This window comes from Mauremys reevesii, linkage group 4 (genome assembly GCF_016161935.1).
Source record: "Mauremys reevesii isolate NIE-2019 linkage group 4, ASM1616193v1, whole genome shotgun sequence".
In the NCBI taxonomy this organism is placed as follows: domain Eukaryota; kingdom Metazoa; phylum Chordata; order Testudines; family Geoemydidae; genus Mauremys; species Mauremys reevesii.
Window position 1 is genome coordinate 129,078,361 of NC_052626.1, and position 17,501 is coordinate 129,095,861.

General features: G+C 44.6%; 1 protein-coding gene across 1 annotated transcript; it reads right to left on the minus strand.

The window, feature by feature from the left end:
* Window positions 1–5,234: 5,234 nt before the first annotated feature.
* Window positions 5,235–14,085, minus strand: RPS10 (ribosomal protein S10). The gene is made up of 6 exons (XM_039534780.1): window positions 13,927–14,085; window positions 12,082–12,231; window positions 11,367–11,538; window positions 7,108–7,185; window positions 6,597–6,652; window positions 5,235–5,324 (listed from the first exon to the last, which is right to left on the minus strand). The coding sequence occupies exons 2-6, from the start codon at window positions 12,229–12,231 to the stop codon at window positions 5,283–5,285; spliced, it is 498 nt and encodes a 165-aa protein (XP_039390714.1). The 5' UTR covers window positions 13,927–14,085; the 3' UTR covers window positions 5,235–5,282.
* Between the last annotated feature and the right edge of the window lie 3,416 nt (window positions 14,086–17,501).

The following is a 17,501-nucleotide window of genomic DNA, read 5'->3' on the forward strand; positions in this document are numbered from 1 at the left end:
GTGCCCAAAGCCAGTAACTCAAGAGCGAGCTGAATTCCTGGCCCATACATTGCTGCTTTCCACCCTAGGAGCTCAAAGTACTGCACCCAGACCTTAATGAATTACAGGTGGAGCACAGGCAAGCCACCATACAATGGGGCTGGTTTCATATGTAGTTAGATATTTATAGCACACCAATCACCACTGAAACACGTGCCTCCTACCTGCAGCTCCAACAGAGGCTTCCCTAGCAACATCCGCATTAGAGGTCCTGTGCAACTGCAACTTAAAGGGGGTTGTTTAGACCTAGTGCAGGTTAAGTCATATGTACTAGGCCTAATTTATGGTAGAAAAATATTTGTGGCCCCCCTGACCAAATGCCAATTTTGGAACTACCACACCAGCTGCCCTTAGAGATCACAAAGCCCAGCATGAAGCACATGACAGCTGGGTGGGGCAAAGTATTCTTAATGGAAGGGATCCAGCAACACAACAAGCTTCCTGATCTTAAGGAGAATCCAGAGTCCAACCACTTTGGAAAGCTGAAATCCCTCCCTCTGGAAAAACCTTTCCATCATGAGAATAACACTCAGAAGACTAGGTGGGTGAGATAATATCTTCGGACCTATAGCCTACAACTACACTGCATAACTCAGAGCACTGACACACCCATCTAGCAAATTAACCCTCTACTTACAAAACAAATACAGAGAAAAGGAGGAATTAAAGAAATCTGAAAAGTTCCCAAGACTCCACAAAGTCCACTAAGGATTTTGATATTGATTTTACATGGAAAACAGCTAGCTAGTGTGGGGATGGGTGGCAGCATAAATCCCTAAAATAGATCATGGGCAGTAGAGGCAGCTAAATGTATGCTGAACATGGTGCGAGTACAAGGACAAAACACATTTCAATAACATTGGTTAAAACTCAAATCGAGGCAATTTTCCTCCTGTAGAGAACATTTCTCTCACTGCTTCAGTAATAATTGAACTACACTTAACTGGAAGTAAAGGGGGTTAAGCTAGCAGGGCCCCTGCTTTAAACAAGTGGGTCCTGCTAGCAACACACTTTCAGCAAAAAGTCCTTCTCTCTGGTCTGGCTGAAGCTTTTGCTCAACTCCCATAACAGATCACGAGTTTGACCACTTTCAGGGCAGACTACAAGGCTCATCTGTTTATGGAGAGTGCTGGAGGAGGGGTGGGGGAAAAAGCTAGTTATACTATTGCTGTTTAAGGAATAATTATTAGTGTTACTAAAATATTTTGGTATGTATTTTTGTAATTTGTTTGTCCATGGGCCAAAAGCACAGGCTAGGTTAAACACAAGAGCGCTTTATTTTTGAATAGTTTGTCATCTATCGTCTAATTCACTTGTATATCCTTTGACTATAAAGCTAACTTGGTGCAGTTCACTGTTTTGACTGGTATGTTTCTCACAATTCTGTAAATTGTTTTACAAACAAAACACTCAGTTAAAAAGGTGTTTTCATAACAAGTTAACACCTTGGGATTTTACTGGAATAGGGCTTAGGACCCCATTGTGATAGGTATTAACTATAAAGACAGTTCTTGTCCCACACTATTTACAATCTTAGAAAAAGAAGAAACATTTACACTTTCCTGAGGGTGGGATCCATTCATTTGAAAGCTTCCCTGGCTAACTATCAGCATGACTTGATCGTGTACAGAAAGCTAGCACAGACAACAGAAGACAGGGGTGATGTGTTCTCATGAGCTGATTTACTGAGACAACAGAACGCTGGAGCACAAGTTAGAATTTCCTATTGTCTTTACAATCCTCGCGCATTTCTGTAGTCTAGACAGAGTGACAAAGGTGTGTATGAGTGAGGGCAGGTCATGGTCTGCTAGGATAGGATGGAGTCTCCCAGCCAACTGGAGATAATAGAAAGTGTTACTTGTGTCACTTGAGAGTTTAGGGTCCCTGAGAAATCTAGAAGCCTTCTACTAACCTCCAATTGAGCGACTGTGGGTATTTGCCTGTAACTGCAAACAGGAGGTTTGTCATAGTACAGAACTATTTCACAGTACAGAAAAGTTCCAGGTGGATTGGTGGCTCAGGGCAGAAGAGAGGTCCACCAAGGATAGTTTGGTTGGTTGTTTTTTTTTTTGGATGGGGGGGGAGGTATTGAACAAACCACCTGCACAGCAACAGCTCCTGTACCCCTACTCTTTCACGTTTAACTATGCCCCTCCTCCATGACAACTTGTACTAAGTTTTGTGACAGCGCAGTGAGTTTTAAAATGTCATGACAAATCAATGCCCCCACTAGAGCTGGAGGAGGCTGAAGTATTACAGCCCCCTTGCAAAGAGCTTTCCTATGCCCACCCCACTCTTACTGAGATGCAGCTCTAACCAGCTTGTAGCTCTCCAATAAACCTCTCATATCTGAGCACTAAATGAAAATCTCAATTACAAGTCTGCTGAGCCCCTCCAATGTCCCAAGGTGGACTTTTTATGACTATCACTATCAGGAGAAAGACTGACAGGAAGATTACTAGCTAGAAGAGGTGACAGCACAGCACCAGGAAGTTCATTTTTAATTGTCAGAGAGTTGAATCACTTCTAGTACCGTACTTCAAGGTCAGCCTTCACTAGTGCATTCTGCTTTTTATCAGTATTGGTTTCGTACTGAGACATTCACAAGCATTGGGATTTTGTACACCGGGAAATCTCACAAAGTGACGCCGATGAGGGTTTAGATTATAACAGTGGTTCTCAAACCGTCGGTCACACCCTGTTATAACAGGGTTGCTAGGACCAGTGTTAGACTTGCTGGGGGTCTGGGGCTGAAGCCCTCAGGCTACTGCTTCAGTCTCACTTAAGGTCATGTAGCAATTTTTGTCAGGAGGTGGTCCCGGTGCAGCCCAGACTAATGCTCAAGTTACCATTTGTGAAGTTACATTCCAGACATCAGCATCTCACAAGTTAGTAGTACGTTTAGATGAAGCAGAGAACACGTGATATGAACAGGCAAAAAAAAAAGTGCATCAGTTAAATAAGCATATGCATCTATCTAGTCAGTCTACAATTACAGAGAATGAGGTATCACACTAAGATGGGCATAGCTTAGAGAGTTGATAAGATTCATTTTACATCTGCTGCCATGTACCACGATTTTAATATACACTAAAAAAGGCAGACAATAACTATGTCCGCTACTGACTCAGAAGAGAAAACAAGCAGGACAATCATGTTAAACTACAGTAGTTACATAGGATCAGTAATCAATCCAGAAATATTAACCCACACAGTTATTCATTATGCAACACCACGACTGGCTAAAAAACAAACAAGGAAAGATCAAATGCAACTATAATGACTGGAAATGTTTGTTTGCTAGGCAGGTATCTAGGCTATAAAGTGTATCATTAGACCCAGGGATAGGGAATCCATACGTTAGTTGTAATTCAATAGCAGTAACTTGGCTACATTGTGATCTACAGGCTTCAGTTAATGCAGCTGGAACTCTTGATTTAAAAAAGATCAATGAAAATTAGAGATGGCTGCATTTGAATTAACCTTCCACAAGTGAAAATGACCACCTGCTATGACACCAATATACTCGAGTTTTATAAAACACACTGCTCCATCTCATTTCACCCCCCATCTCTAAAAATACCTTCTTCACTGGGGTGTTTGTGGGGATTAATTTCTTAGTGTCTAACTTCTGCAGTGTTAAGACCACTTTATAATACACACACAATCAAAGCCATTCAGGTAAGCATTCTATTACAGTATGTGACTATCATATAAATTTGCATTAGAATGACATCTACTGGTGTGACTCTGTATTGCATACAGGCCTAACTCCAACTATCAATTGATCCAAACCATCAGACTCAATCTAGAAAGTAGTAGATGCAAGTCTTTCAAGGAAACTCTTGAAGTGTTCTCGGGCTAAGACAGGTAAACTCTGCTAAAATACAGGAACTTGGGTTTCCTCCCCGCTGTTCAACTGTGTATGAGCATAACACAGCTACACTTCTTTACAAATTGTTTGATTTACCTGCAAGTAGCAACTCATGAATTTGTTGATGGCTCCAGTCGGTTAATCAGACCCTCGATTTGCTCTGCACCTGAAAAACTTGCCCTTAACTGTGGTGTTTGCAACACAAATTTATGCAGCACATCATATTGGGGAATATTGGTGAAGTAAATTAACTTCCAAACACAAGAAATACTGTAGTGATTGTGGGGTCATTATCTGTTTTAATAAAAGCTTCTACCTGAGAAAGATTTTTCAGTTTGCAGCACAAGGCTGTCACAGAATCCAGACCTCTTGCTACAAAATCTAGTTTATACTTGCCAGAGTAGACATCTATAGCCAGGCAGCCAATTCAGATCACAAACTAAAAACAGACATACAATAATTAAGGGAACAGATCCTGGGTGCATAAGCAAAATTGCCTTGGAGAAATGGCTGCTTGTCCCCCATATCTGGCACAAAACTAGGACAACTCAATTTTTCTATTTTTTGCTAAGAAACATCAGAGGCCAGAGACCATCCTGTTTTACTGTAAATGATTACCTACACACTAGGATCTGAAACAAGAAAGAGTACATTGACCTTATGAGAACTTTGTACTTTAGGGAGCAGCTATGGATATCCCATATTTTATTGTCCTGCTGGAGAATTCCCCGTGAGTATTGCAAACCATGCCAAGCTGGTGCAGAGTGCTTGCCACTGGGGTTAAAAAAAAAAAAAGAGCATCAATAATCATGAAGGGCTGGGTCCTCTAACCTTTTTAATATAGTTATTTCAGTCTCACACCACATGATTCTTCCTAGACTAGGTGCATTTTAGCTGCTTCAACTTCATATTACCCATAATGCAAGATTAAGTTCTATAGGTGAGTCAAACCAAGTTGTCTTAATGAAAGGGAGGCCCCATATTACCAGAAACCTACTATGGGTGCGCCCTTACTGAAAGCATAAAGGGTACCAGTGGTACTTCCAAGCTGCCATGGAACCCAAAAGGCCATGTTCTCCTCCGGAAAGAACCATCAGCCTCACTACCAAATCCTGCAGCAGCAATCACCTCTCCCATCACTGCTGTGAAGTCAGACTGATTTCCTAGGACCTAATCTACTTCCCATAACCCATTTTCTAATCAGGATTATCTTCAACTCTGTCATAGCAGGAGCCAGAAGGCTTAGTGGTATAAGTTGTTGCTTTGCTTCTCTCTGATATTAGCTTCCACACATTCAAATGATACAAGGAAGCAAACACAATGAGATTTTCACCTATTTTATTATACACAAAAACATGACCAGAGAATTCTACTGAGGAGGCTGACCACGTCCACGACCGAATCCACCTCTCTGCAAAACAAACAAAAAATCAAACACACAGCATTAGAAGTTTGGCCACATCAGCAACTGAAAGTAGCACACAGCTACCAAACCAAATATTAAGTACATTCCAAGTGCACTGAATCATTGTTTCCTCAATGTGGAATTCTGTACTTGAATCACAAGGAGAACCATTCATTTTGCCTGCCTTTCCTATCAAGTTCAGTGAATAAAGACTAAAGGACTTGTTTTTGAAGTTAGTTACCATGTGTACTGAGAGAAAGATGGAACTCTCGCTTGTCAAAACACAGCTCCTGGCTTTATAATCTATGGTGTGGCCCAAGCCCCGCTGACCCAAAGTCTGACAGATTAGGAATTCAACCCACCTCTCTACTGTGAGTTTAGTGCAGTGGTTCTTAACCTGCGGCCCATGTAACACCCTCAGGGCTGTACAGGTTGTCTATATATTGTGTGGATGTGGCCCACAACAGAGAACTGTGCATGCAGCCCACAGTGGTAAATAGGCTAAGAAACACTCATGTATTACCTCCAAGCTAGTCTGCCTAAACTAATGCTCTATCAAAGTGCAAAGCAGCCCCTTCATCAGGAGCTCCCACAGTGCTTCACAAATACTAAGCCTCCATCTCACTTCCGAGATGAGGTAAGGGATATAGAGGTTGACATGCTAATACAATTTAGCAGCACCTCAAATGAGAGGCATTAAGTGAATTACCGTACACCTTCAAATTTAAGATAGATGGGGAGGGTAACAGATCAAGTTGAAAACCGAAGGAAAATTTAGCATGACAAATTCCAATTGCAACTTGAGTATTGTGGGAAATCAACAAAGCTACCACTTTTCCAAAAAGGGTGCCATAGAAGAATCAATCACAGATGATCATGGCCTCTGTAGTTTTCTTTCACCTGAAAGATCAGACAGATACACTGGGGGCTCTCTACCCAGTACTGATCAAATGATCAATATCACCTCAGAAGACCTTCAAGGAACACTCATGTGCTGTCTAGCCAAGTAATTATCTCAACCAATGCTGTTTAGCATGTGAAGTCTAATATGATTGTTGTCTAAGTGGTGTAACTCCAGGCTCAAAAGGAGCTCCATCGATAGGTGGAACGGCAACTGCCAGCCATTTAAGGTAATGAATAAGTGACGAATGCATTGTGAAAATATACCATCTCTTCCAGGTACAGCTTTAGTTAAAAGCATTTCCAAAGCTTTAACGTAGGGAACCAAAAAAAACAAAAACAAAAACCCATCACCCTCTCTCAAATGCAGATACTTACAAATTGGAATTCAGTAGCTGCTCCTGCACCAGCCTCAGCCTTTTTGTCAGCACCAACTGGGAAGAGAGAGAAAGCTATTCTAGAAAACTACAAAACAGAGAATCTACTGCCTGGGCTTTGAGTACAAACTCTTATTTAGGATAAACTGTCTTTAGCACTATCAAATGTTTAAAACCTTGGAATGTGCACACCATAGGCTACAGATAACTTCCACAATGCCATCTTTTTACTGCAGTTTCAAGTTATGGCAATAGGAAACATTATGCACACGGGAAAAAAATCCACCAACCCAGCTTACCATGTAAGCATAACTGCAGTGCAGTGAGAGCAGATTGATAAAGAGACCCTAGAATCACCAGCGAAGTGGAGGCTTGAGACCTCAGACATTCATCACAGAAATTAGCATGTTGCACATCTAAACACTGAAGACATTTCTATAGAAGAAATGTAAACTGCACAAATGACAAGCTCTGTCTGATTAACTCATACTTGAGCTCGACAGGATACTTACGTGGAGCAGTACTGCGTCTGTAGGTATCTCTGTCAGCCTCTCCCCGAGTAAGACGAGCAGGGCGTTCACCTTCCAGACCTGTGAGTCACAACAGCATTGTCAATCCAAGGAATCCAATCTAAAGAGGCCTCAATTATGCTACAAGTGTGATGGTGTGGGGAGCAGGGCCGGCTCCAGATCCCAGCGCGCCAAGCGCGCGCTTGGGGCGGCGTGCCGCGGGAGGGCGGCAGGCGGCTCCAGCAGACCTCCCGCAGACGTGCCTGCGGAGGGGCCGCTGGTCCCGCAGCTCCGGTGGAGCATCCGCAGACGTGCCTGCGGGAGGTCCCCCGGAGCCGCGGGACCGGCGGACCCTCCGCAGGAGGTCCACTGGAGCCGCGGGACCGGCGACCGCCAGAGCGCCCCCCGCAGCGTGCCGCCCTGCTTGGGGCGGCGCAAATCCTAGAGCCGCCCCTGGTGGGGAGGCTTTGATACAGGATCAAAGGGACATATTATATGCTTAGGCCTTATCAGGCCACAAATGCAGGCAACTAAATTTTAAATGCAGTTCTCCATCATGGCCACGCTACTAGACAGTCTTATAGATCAGTATCTCTCAAACTTTCAGGAGTCTGATTTGTCTTGCATACCCCAAGTTTCACCTCCCTTAAAAATGACTTGCTTACAAAAAACAGACAAAAATATTTCCTCATTTTTACCATATAATTATAAAACAAAACAACTGAAATATAAATATTGTACTTACATTTCAGTGTATAGTATATAGAGCAGTATAAACAAGTAATTGTATGAAATTTTAGTTTATACTGACTTTGCTAGTGCTTTTTATGTAGCCTGTTGTAAAACTAGGCAAATATCTAGATGAGTTAATGTACCTCCTAGAAGATCACTGGGGGGTACGTGTACCCCTGGTTGAGAACCACTGTCCTACACCATCAAGCACCAATGCTTTATTGTTGTGCCAGTAAAACTCTGAGTAAAGGCTGGTGGGTGGATGGCTCACCACAAACTGACATACAGTTTCAAGCATATTGAGAAATGTACAGCTCCCTTATTGCTCCTTTCTGGAGGAAGAAAATTGCCTATTAGAATTCTTAAAAAAAACTAATCATCATGTTTAGGTGAAGGGAAAACAAACGATTCTACCATAGCGAGGTATCCTAGTGACACATCTATAGGGCACAACCTCTGAACCGGCCTTCTGCTACCATCCACTTCTTCTCACTCCTCTGAGCAAAGAGGGCTACGCTTTGGGTAGTTATGTTCTCTAGGAAGCCATGGGCACTATGGCACTGAATCCTGGCCTGAAACTTGCAATCAAACACTATTATACACATAACATGGTTACAAACACTTGAGACTGTGGTATCAAATACACAGCTGTACTCTAGAGCACAATTAGCACACTTTAAAATACCATTTTCCTTGAACAGAGAAAGCATATTATAACCACACTAGCTATTACACCGGGACAATGGGTATAGCTCTATCAGTGTTGTAGTTAACACCATTTACATTGTAGAGTGTAGGATTAAGACTTCTGCGCTATACACACACACACACTGAGGTAAATATGGCAATAGCCAATTTACCTTCACTAGAGGAACTCAAAAGCAAATTTTAACCTGCAAGTTTCACACACACTTCTGTAAATCACAGTATCTCACAGGAAAGACGAAAGACAAACCTGGGATCTTACGCTATGTCTACACTACACAGCTTTTAATGCCACAGCCATGCGGCTAAAAGTCACAGTGTAGCTGCTGGTTGTCAGCTCTCCTGCCAACAATGCGCTGTTCACACTGGCACTTGTTGCAGCAAAACTTATGTCTTTGAGGGGGTAGGAGGAGGAGTTGCTAAACACCTCTGAAAGACAAACATTTTGTTGTTCAATTGCAAGTGTAGACATAGCCTTAGAGACCCAGTAACAAGTGGCATTAAAAACACATTTAAATCCTGTCAACACTGGTCAAGGCATCTTCCTGGCAAGAATTTAAACAGTTTGCTCAAAAGGCACTACAGTTTCTCTGGCTAACATAGAAAGGTCTTAAAGAGTTACATAGCTCAGTGGTTTGAGCATTGGCCTGCTAAATCCAGAGTTGTGAGTTCAATCTTTGAGGGGGCCATTTAGGGATTGGGGCAAAATCAGTACTTGGTCCTGCTAGTGAAGGCAGGGGGCTGGACTCAATGACCTTTCAGGGTCCCTTCCAGCTCTAGGAGACAGGTATATCTCACACACATTTGGGGCTGAGCATGTGGCTCAGCAGTAGTCAAATGAGCTACAATGCAACTTAAAATCAGTGAGGCACTTCCCATCTCAAGAATAAAACTGTAGTGCAGGCACTTCTAAGTGGTAGGGACGAGGGTATTCTTGTTTGAGGGCAGATTACTCTTACTGTGGACAAGTGGCAGCCCCCCCATGCAAAAGTCCCACTTTCTCCCACCTCAAGGGAGAGCCAAAATTGAGAGTCGCTGCAGGCCTTGCAATATCAACTTTTGCAGCAGTTTCTCTCCTCCATCCAGGAGCTATTCTCAAATTTATTGCCACACCCACACCCAGATACCAAGTTGGGCCTTCAGAAGTTTAGCTGAGTTTGCAGCAACAAGTCAAGGTACATCACACTGAAATATAGTCAACTTAAAATAAAATGGTATTTCAGGAAATACACCTGCCCCCTGTTCCCTGGTAACTTGTGATTGTAAAAGCACATTTTTCTATGTTTTAATGTTTCTTCCCCCTGTTACTGTGTTACATAAATGAACAGGGGAAACTGACTAGATAGAGACAATAGCAAGGAAGTCAGAGTGCTTCCAAATGCACAAAGCAAACAAGTCAAAGAAAGAGAATTAGTCACTTTCAGTTTTTGTAATTTTCAGTGTTACAAACACCTAAAAGCATATTCAGCAGTATAAACTGAAGGGGGGTGTCAGAGTTTAAGGCCAGTAAAGGCTACTAGATCTGGTCAAACCTCCTGTTGATGGCCTGTGATATACACTACCCAGCACCCACAAACTAACCCAACAACCAAAATCAGACTCAAGTGTCCTTTAATCTTCCGCACAGTGGCAGAAAAGAGAGTGGTGGTGATGTGTGGGGTTTGGCCATAGCTGTCTAAGACTAACTTATGCTTTATTTTTACTATAGCACCTTTTCACCACAGAGAATCCCAAAAAGTTTTGCAAGCCATTCATACAGCTCCAATGAAACACTGCTACCTAAGAAGATGAAGTGGCAGGCCACCAGCTAGTGTGCAGCACACTGCATAACAGGGGTGAAATTTTTATCAACCCCAATTTTGTTCTTTGCATGTCATATTAGCCATCCTAAAATAAGCCTCTTGGAAGTACATGAATGGACTAGATTTCAGGGGTCTGTAGGAACCATTAATATATTTTGTATTTATGTACTGCCTTTGAATATTTCAGATAGACAAGAGCAATCAATGTGTATAGCGTAAATGTGTATTTTCATTTTGCAAGTACATCCCTATCTAGAAGGATACTTTTAGCTTCGAAAAAAAGAACCGAAGTGGTTTGCAACGATTTAATAGACAAGGCCAGAAGGGACTTTGGTGATCATCTAATCTAACTTTCTGTGTAACACAGGCCACAAGACTTCCTTGAGTTAATTCCTGGTTGAACTAGAGCGTCTCCCCTCCCCCCTTGATTTAAAAGTTACTACTGATAGAGAGTCCACCACAACTCTTGGTAAGTTGTTCCAATGTAAGTTACTGTCAAAAAGTTGCAACTTACTTTAGTATGACTTGGCCTAGTTTCAACTTCCAACCATTATATTTTGTTTCACCTTGACCTGTCTGCCAAACTCAAGTCAAATTTCTGTTCCCCATCTAAGTGCTTCTAAACTAATCAAGTCACTCTGTAACCCTTGTTAAGATAAACAGATATAGTGAAAGATTCAATGACCTCAAAGACATGTTTTCTAATCTTTTTTATCATTCTTGTGGCTCCTCTCTGAACCCTCTCAAAACTTCCTTTTTGATCTGTGGCCACCAGAACTGGACACAATATCAAGTACCTGTCACACCAGTGTCAAACGCAGAGGTAACAGAACCGCCCTACTCGATATTTTCCTTTATATAGCAAAAGATCGCATTTGCCCTTTTGGCCACTGCACGGCACTGGGAGCTCACATTCAGCTGATTATCCACTATGCCCATACAGTCCAGCAACCTCAACTTTAATTTACACTGTTATTCGCCCCCACCCTGTATCACCCATCCAAGAATCCCACAGTAGCTTACCTTTGGGCCGCGGTCTGCCAGTCTCGGGGCGGCTACGGCGCAGGGTGGCAGGCACAATTTCAGGGGGTAGATGAAGATAATCACGCAAATACTGGATACCCTCATTGGTCAGATACCAGTAAAAGTGCCTCCAAGCAAACTGCTCCTTCACATAGCCACGTGATTTCAGTGACTAAGGAGAGAAATTATGGTTAACCTTAGTTGCAGGTGGATTAGTACATGAGCATTTGATTGTGACCATCTAACATCTTTAAATACTACCAGCCAGACCACTGCAGTAGTTTATTAGGGGTGGGTGGAGAACGGACAACTAGACATTCGGTAGCTCAGAAATACATGTGAATGCACAGGAAGACGCAGTATCTTCAACATATTAACTATTCACATTCGATGAGACTAATAATTCAAGGGTCATTATGCAAATCTGAACTAAAAATGATGCTAAAATCATAGGTTCAGAGAGAGGATTATGAATCTTATGCTTCACAATACAAAAGCTTTCTATGCAGTTTGTGTATGACCGATGAAGTTAGCATGAAAAAACTAGTAGTCTGGAAAAAAGGCAAATTCTATTGGAGCTTCTGTTTCTCTCTTTAAACAAAATTAAGTAATGTCAGGATTACTCCGGTGGTGCTCAATGCACCAGCTTCATGAGGTCCCAAAACATAAATTAAAGTTGTTTTTACAGCCCAGTCCATAAATTAATTCTTCATACCTGCATGGCTTTCATGACATGGAGGTTGGGCACATTCTTGTCTGCCAGCTCTGGGTGTTTAGGCATGTGAACATCTTTCTTGGCCACCATCACTCCCTCCTTAAAAAGGAGTTCGTAGATGGCAATCCGGTTCTTCTTGGGCATCAACATCTGGACAGAGAAATCAATAGTTAGTAGACTAGCAGTAATATATTAGTGTGTTGCTAGATCTAATAACTAGGTCTGTGTTTTATTTTAAGCCATGTGATTCCATGCTGGACCTGCAGTAACTCACTGAACAAAGCACCACCACCTTTAACCATGTTAGAAATTATGGGAATCCTTACTGCACCTTAACTGGCAAGATACATATAAGTTTGCTACAAGATCACATAGTTAAGCTGCTCAGAAGCCCATATTATGATCCACAAGGAAGAGCAAGCAGAGTAAACTTTTTGATGACAGTTATCTTTGTAGTGCAGATGGACCCTAAAACAGCATCTCTGCAAGTACGCCTTTAGCTGTCTCCACAGACTATTTCTATTGCATTTAATTCAGTTTTCCCAATAATAAATGCTACAGACAATTCCTTCACACACTGAAGCCAGCCAAGGGACACAGGGAGAATAGTCTTTATTTTAATTCTTAACAGGAGCAATTTTGAACTGTGCTCTGCAACCACACTTAGGCAAACATCTGCTATAGTCTTTGTCAGCTAGTGCAGAAGGCAACAGCAAGACTAAGAGACAGTAACACGTGTAGTGGAATGACTTTTAGTAATATTTGTACAATATGCATCCTACATGTTGGACACCTAACAGAACTCCCACATAACTACATAGTGTGGATTATAGGCACTGCAATTGTAATAACTTTCAAAGATTAGGAACCCCTGGATGCTTCACTTCTAAACTGATAGATGGGGGAAGAAAATCCAATAAAGTGGGTATGCTATCAGGATAGCACCTAACATGTATTTTCTTATGGTAATTCCACAGTTAAGGTGGCCCAGAAAACAGTAACTGCCCACCACTGCACACAATGACCCAAAAAAAACCCCAAACAAACCATTTTGGCTTGGGCTACTTCTTTCTGATTAAGATTTGCACAGCTACAAAACCAAAGCTTGTAAGTGTTAGCTTTTTAAGACCGGAAGCACTCAACAGCAAAAATTATCATACATTCACAGAACATCTATATAAAGAGGAAACAGGTCCCACATGCATGGGAGCCATGAAGAACCCATCACTAAGCAACAGGAAAATAGCTCTTCAGCACTTTGGTACAGAGCAGCATGTGGTGGTGCTCAACTTGCTACCCAATCTCAATCGAAGACTAGAGTCAAACTAGACCTTTCCATCCCCTCCCTGCAGTCCAAAGAAAGCAGGACCTTCTTTCATACCAGCAGAATTAAAGGTGCTCAGTTTACAAGGGGGTAGAAAATGGAAATCGGATTTCCCAGTTTAGCCCTTACTAACCCCCATTCCTCCAGTTTAGCCCATACTAACCCACCCCATCCCCTCTATCCCCACACCTGGGCCCTACCAAGGGCACAACATAGCTTCTCCCACCCTCCCCAACAGCAGCCCAGGCCCTCCTCCCCCCACCCCACCCATATACAACCAGCCTTCCAGGCCCCGATCTCCCCCCTCCCCCTTTCTGAGGGCCAACGGCCGCCCCTAGGCCGCAAGCTCCCCCGCCCAATTTGCGGCCTAGCTCCCGTCACCGCCCAGGGACCCTCCCGCGAAATACCCCCGTGGGCGTGTGGCGCAGGGGGCCCGCCCGCCGCCGAGAGCCAAGCCGGGGCCCCCGGCCGCAGGATGGCGGCGATGGGAGAGAGATGAAGCGGCCGGAGCCCGGACTTACCGTGGCGGTAACAGTAAGCCCGAGAGCTGGAAAGGAAAGCGCATGCGCGGGGCGGCCTCTTCCGGCTTGCCACGAAGGACCCCACGCAGTTGCGGCATAAGCGACTAATCGAGTGCCGGAGGGAAATCGCGTTAGGACCCCTCTCCCCGAGCAAAGCACGTGGGTGACCTGCAAGCGCCTGAGTGAAAATGCAATTTATGTACTTGTAGCCCTTTTTTGGGGGGGTGGGGAGAGGAGGGAAGAGGTTTAAGTGGCTTTTGATGTTGGGTGCTTCACTTTTTTTAATATACCTAGTTTAAAAGAACAGGGTCCTGATTTCCAGAGCTGCTGCTCTATTGAATCCAAGGAGAATTCAGCCCCTCTGACAGTCTAGCCAAGTCTGTACCTCACGCTGGGCACTCAAATCCAGAGACCCGTTAGACCATATTGAATTAATAACGACATCGGCCCCCCCCAGCACAATGACCTGCCCTGCTACTCTCAGATCCCATCCATGTGTAAGGGGACTGTTGCCCCCTTACTAACATTCAGTGGGGGTGTTTGGTTGCTAGCTCCCAGCACTAAAAAGGGAGCGGTCGATGGGCAATCAGGACCCTGAGACTGACAGTCTCCAGGAACAATGTGGAGAGGCCAGTGCTCCAGGTCAGCCTGATTGACAGGGCAGGCAGGCTAATCAAGGAGCCAGGAGGCCAGGGGGGTCCCATCCTCCGTTGGAATTGTCTGAGTCAGATGGAGTGGGGCCGAGCTAAGGAGAGAGCAGGGGCCCAAGCTAAGCTGATGGGAGAGGAGCAGCAGCCCAAAAAAAAGCCAGAGCACAGCCCAGAGAGAGCAGCCGTGCCCTGGGAGGAGAGCTGCAGCAACCAGAGCCAGAGGGGCCAGACAAGCAGCCCAGGAAGCAGATGAGAGCTCAGAGCTGAGAGTCACAGAAGCAGCCTGCAGAGCAGCCCTGCCCTGGGAGCAGAGCGGTAGCAACTGGAGCCAGAGAGGCCAGAGAAGCAGCCCAGGGAGCTGAAGTCAGAGCAGCAGCAGCCGTGCTGAGGCAGAGTGGAGCTGGAGCTGGAGCAGTCCGGAGCCGGGTGCGGTGAGCAGCTGGGGAGAGCGAGGGGGACCCCGGGCAGTGGGCCCAGCGCAGGGAGATACCTCAGCCAAGAGGCCCTGCAGGTCAGACTGGGAGGGGGATCGTAACCCTGACAGGGCAGGGGTGACATTGGAGAGAAGGGTCCTGCCACCCAGAGCCTGAGAGTGTGTGGTCACCGCCAGAGCAAGTGTCTGACCCGCAGCATCCCTGCAGCACAGCCAGGACCTGAGAAGGAGGCCTGGGACCTACAAGGAACAGACTGTGAACTGCCCTGACCTTTCAGAGACACTGTTTGTGATGTTCCCTGCCACAGAGCAGGGTGATGTGTTTTCCTGTAACCTTTCCCATTTTTCCTTATTCTTTTTTTAAATTAAGTGTTAATTAAATAACTTGTATTTGCTTTAAATTGTATGATGTGATCAGTGGGTCAGGGATGTGCGCAGTGCAGAGAGAGTACCCCGGAGTGGGGACACCCTAGCCCCTGTCCTAGGTGACCACAGCAGAGTTGGGAGTCGAGCCCCCTAGGAATCCTGGGCCCAGCCTTGTTGGGGTTACGAGGACTCTGCCAGACAGGAGAGTGGAAGGGGAGTCCTCAAGGGCAGGGAGGCCTCTGGGTAAAGGAAGTAGGAGCGAGGACTCAGATCCTTTCGCTAGCCCACTTTACCGGGGTAGTGCAGAAGCCAGGAAAGTTCCCCACAATAGCGGGACCATTCCCCCGCTTACACATGGTAACAAAGCACTGTCATCTGCAGCATGGAGCCAGACAAGTCATCTCCTGCCCCCAATCCTGCAACTGGACCCCTGCACCCACGAAGCCCCATTTAAAATCAGTGGAGCTCCATGCAGACACAGAATAGCCCACCCTTGCTTATCCAGTTACAGGATCAGGGCCAGTGTTAACACAGATGGCACCTGTCTTCTTTGTAACCATCCTAAATCAGACCCCTCTCTGATCCTCTGGTCTAGTCACAGAAATTCCTGAGATTTCAGGTATGTCAAAGGCAATATGGGGGCTATAGCAGCATAACTATGTTGCTGTAGCTCTGCTGGCATAATACCGTAGTGTAGACGCAGCCTATGCCAATCATAGAATATCAGGGTTGAAAGGGACCTCAGGAGGTCATCTAGTCCAACCCCTGCTCAAAGCAGGACCAATCCCCAACTAAAAGGTTTTTCTATCAGTGTATGAATGCCATCTCACTAAGCAGCAGTAGCTAGGTCAATGGAAGCAGTCTTCTATTGATCTAGCTGCATCTACACTGGGGGTTAGGTTGACACAGCTATGTTGGACAGAGGTATGGATTGACCGATATAGCTATGTTGACCTAAATTTTAAGTGTAGACCAGGCCTTATGAGGCAAGTTTGAGGCCCTGAGAAATCTGAGTGAAGGGTACGTCCATTATAGCAGCACAGCTACGCCACTGCAGTTGTGCTGCTGTAGCACCATATTGTAGGTGCATCCTACATCGACAGAAGGGATTTTTCCACCTCTCCAGGAGACAGTAGCTAGATTGTCGGCAGAATTCTTCCATTGGGCTAGCTGCATCTATACCAGGAACTAGTTCAACCTAACTACAGTGCTCAGGACGCAAAACTTTTCAGAGCCTAGAGCAATGTAGCTAAGTTGATCTATTTTTTTTAAGTATCAGAGGGGTAGCCATGTTAGTCTGGATCTGTAAAAGCAGCAAAGAGTCCTGTGGTACTTTATAGACGTATTGGAGCATGAGCTTTCGTGAGTGAATACCCACTTCGTCGGATTCCACGAAAGCTCATGCTCCAATACATCTGTTAGTCTATAAGGTGCCACAGGACTCTCTGCTATTTTTTAAGTGTAGACCAGGCCTGAATTGCAAGCCAACAGCCTGAGGTTAGGCAGATATGGTATGTCATTAAGATGGCGGGGTGTGGGGGGAATTGGATCAGTGTTCACGTTGCATCCCCCATCAGTACGAGGCTAACTCCTGGGAAGCTAATGATCCAACCTAGCAGACCAAATTCAATTAAGTCACTGAATCCCAGTCACTTGCCAGCCATCATCCCATCGCCGTGCCATCCCTGGCTTTCTAGTCATCAGTCTGGCTTTTTGTTCTCCAACTAAATGTTGAGAGTTTGTTGGCATCCAAGCACAACGTAATCAGCAACATTAAGATAACTAATTTCTCCATATAAACCCTGTAAAGGAGCCCAGAGCCAATGATGACTGGTGCTCTATAAATGCTCAGAATAATAAACAAGAATTAGTTTTGCAATTACACAGATTAAAATCATGGTGACCATGTACCATATTTTAAAGGAGATGCCTTAGCTGAGAGTCTCCTCAGAGGTACTGATCAGATGACAATCAGAACCTCAACAGATCTAGCTTTTGGCACCCAAAACATACCACATCCTCTAACATACTTTGCCTGGTATTTCACTGAAGCATCGTACCCTGTGCACAAACGTATGACTTTGTACCGTGCATAAAACAGTCAAGATACTGACCCTTAAAAAGAA

Excerpts from the sequence above, each read along its gene's own strand:
- RPS10 (XM_039534780.1), bottom strand. The coding sequence starts at position 12,231 with ATGTTGATGCCCAAGAAGAACCGGATTGCCATCTACGAACTCCTTTTT. Across the intron at positions 6,653-7,107 it reads CAGACGCAGTACTGCTCCAC|TTGGTGCTGACAAAAAGGCT; the intron begins GTAAGTATCCTG and ends CTCTCTTCCCAG. Across the intron at positions 5,325-6,596 it reads CAGCTACTGAATTCCAATTT|AGAGGTGGATTCGGTCGTGG; the intron begins GTAAGTATCTGC and ends TTTGTTTTGCAG.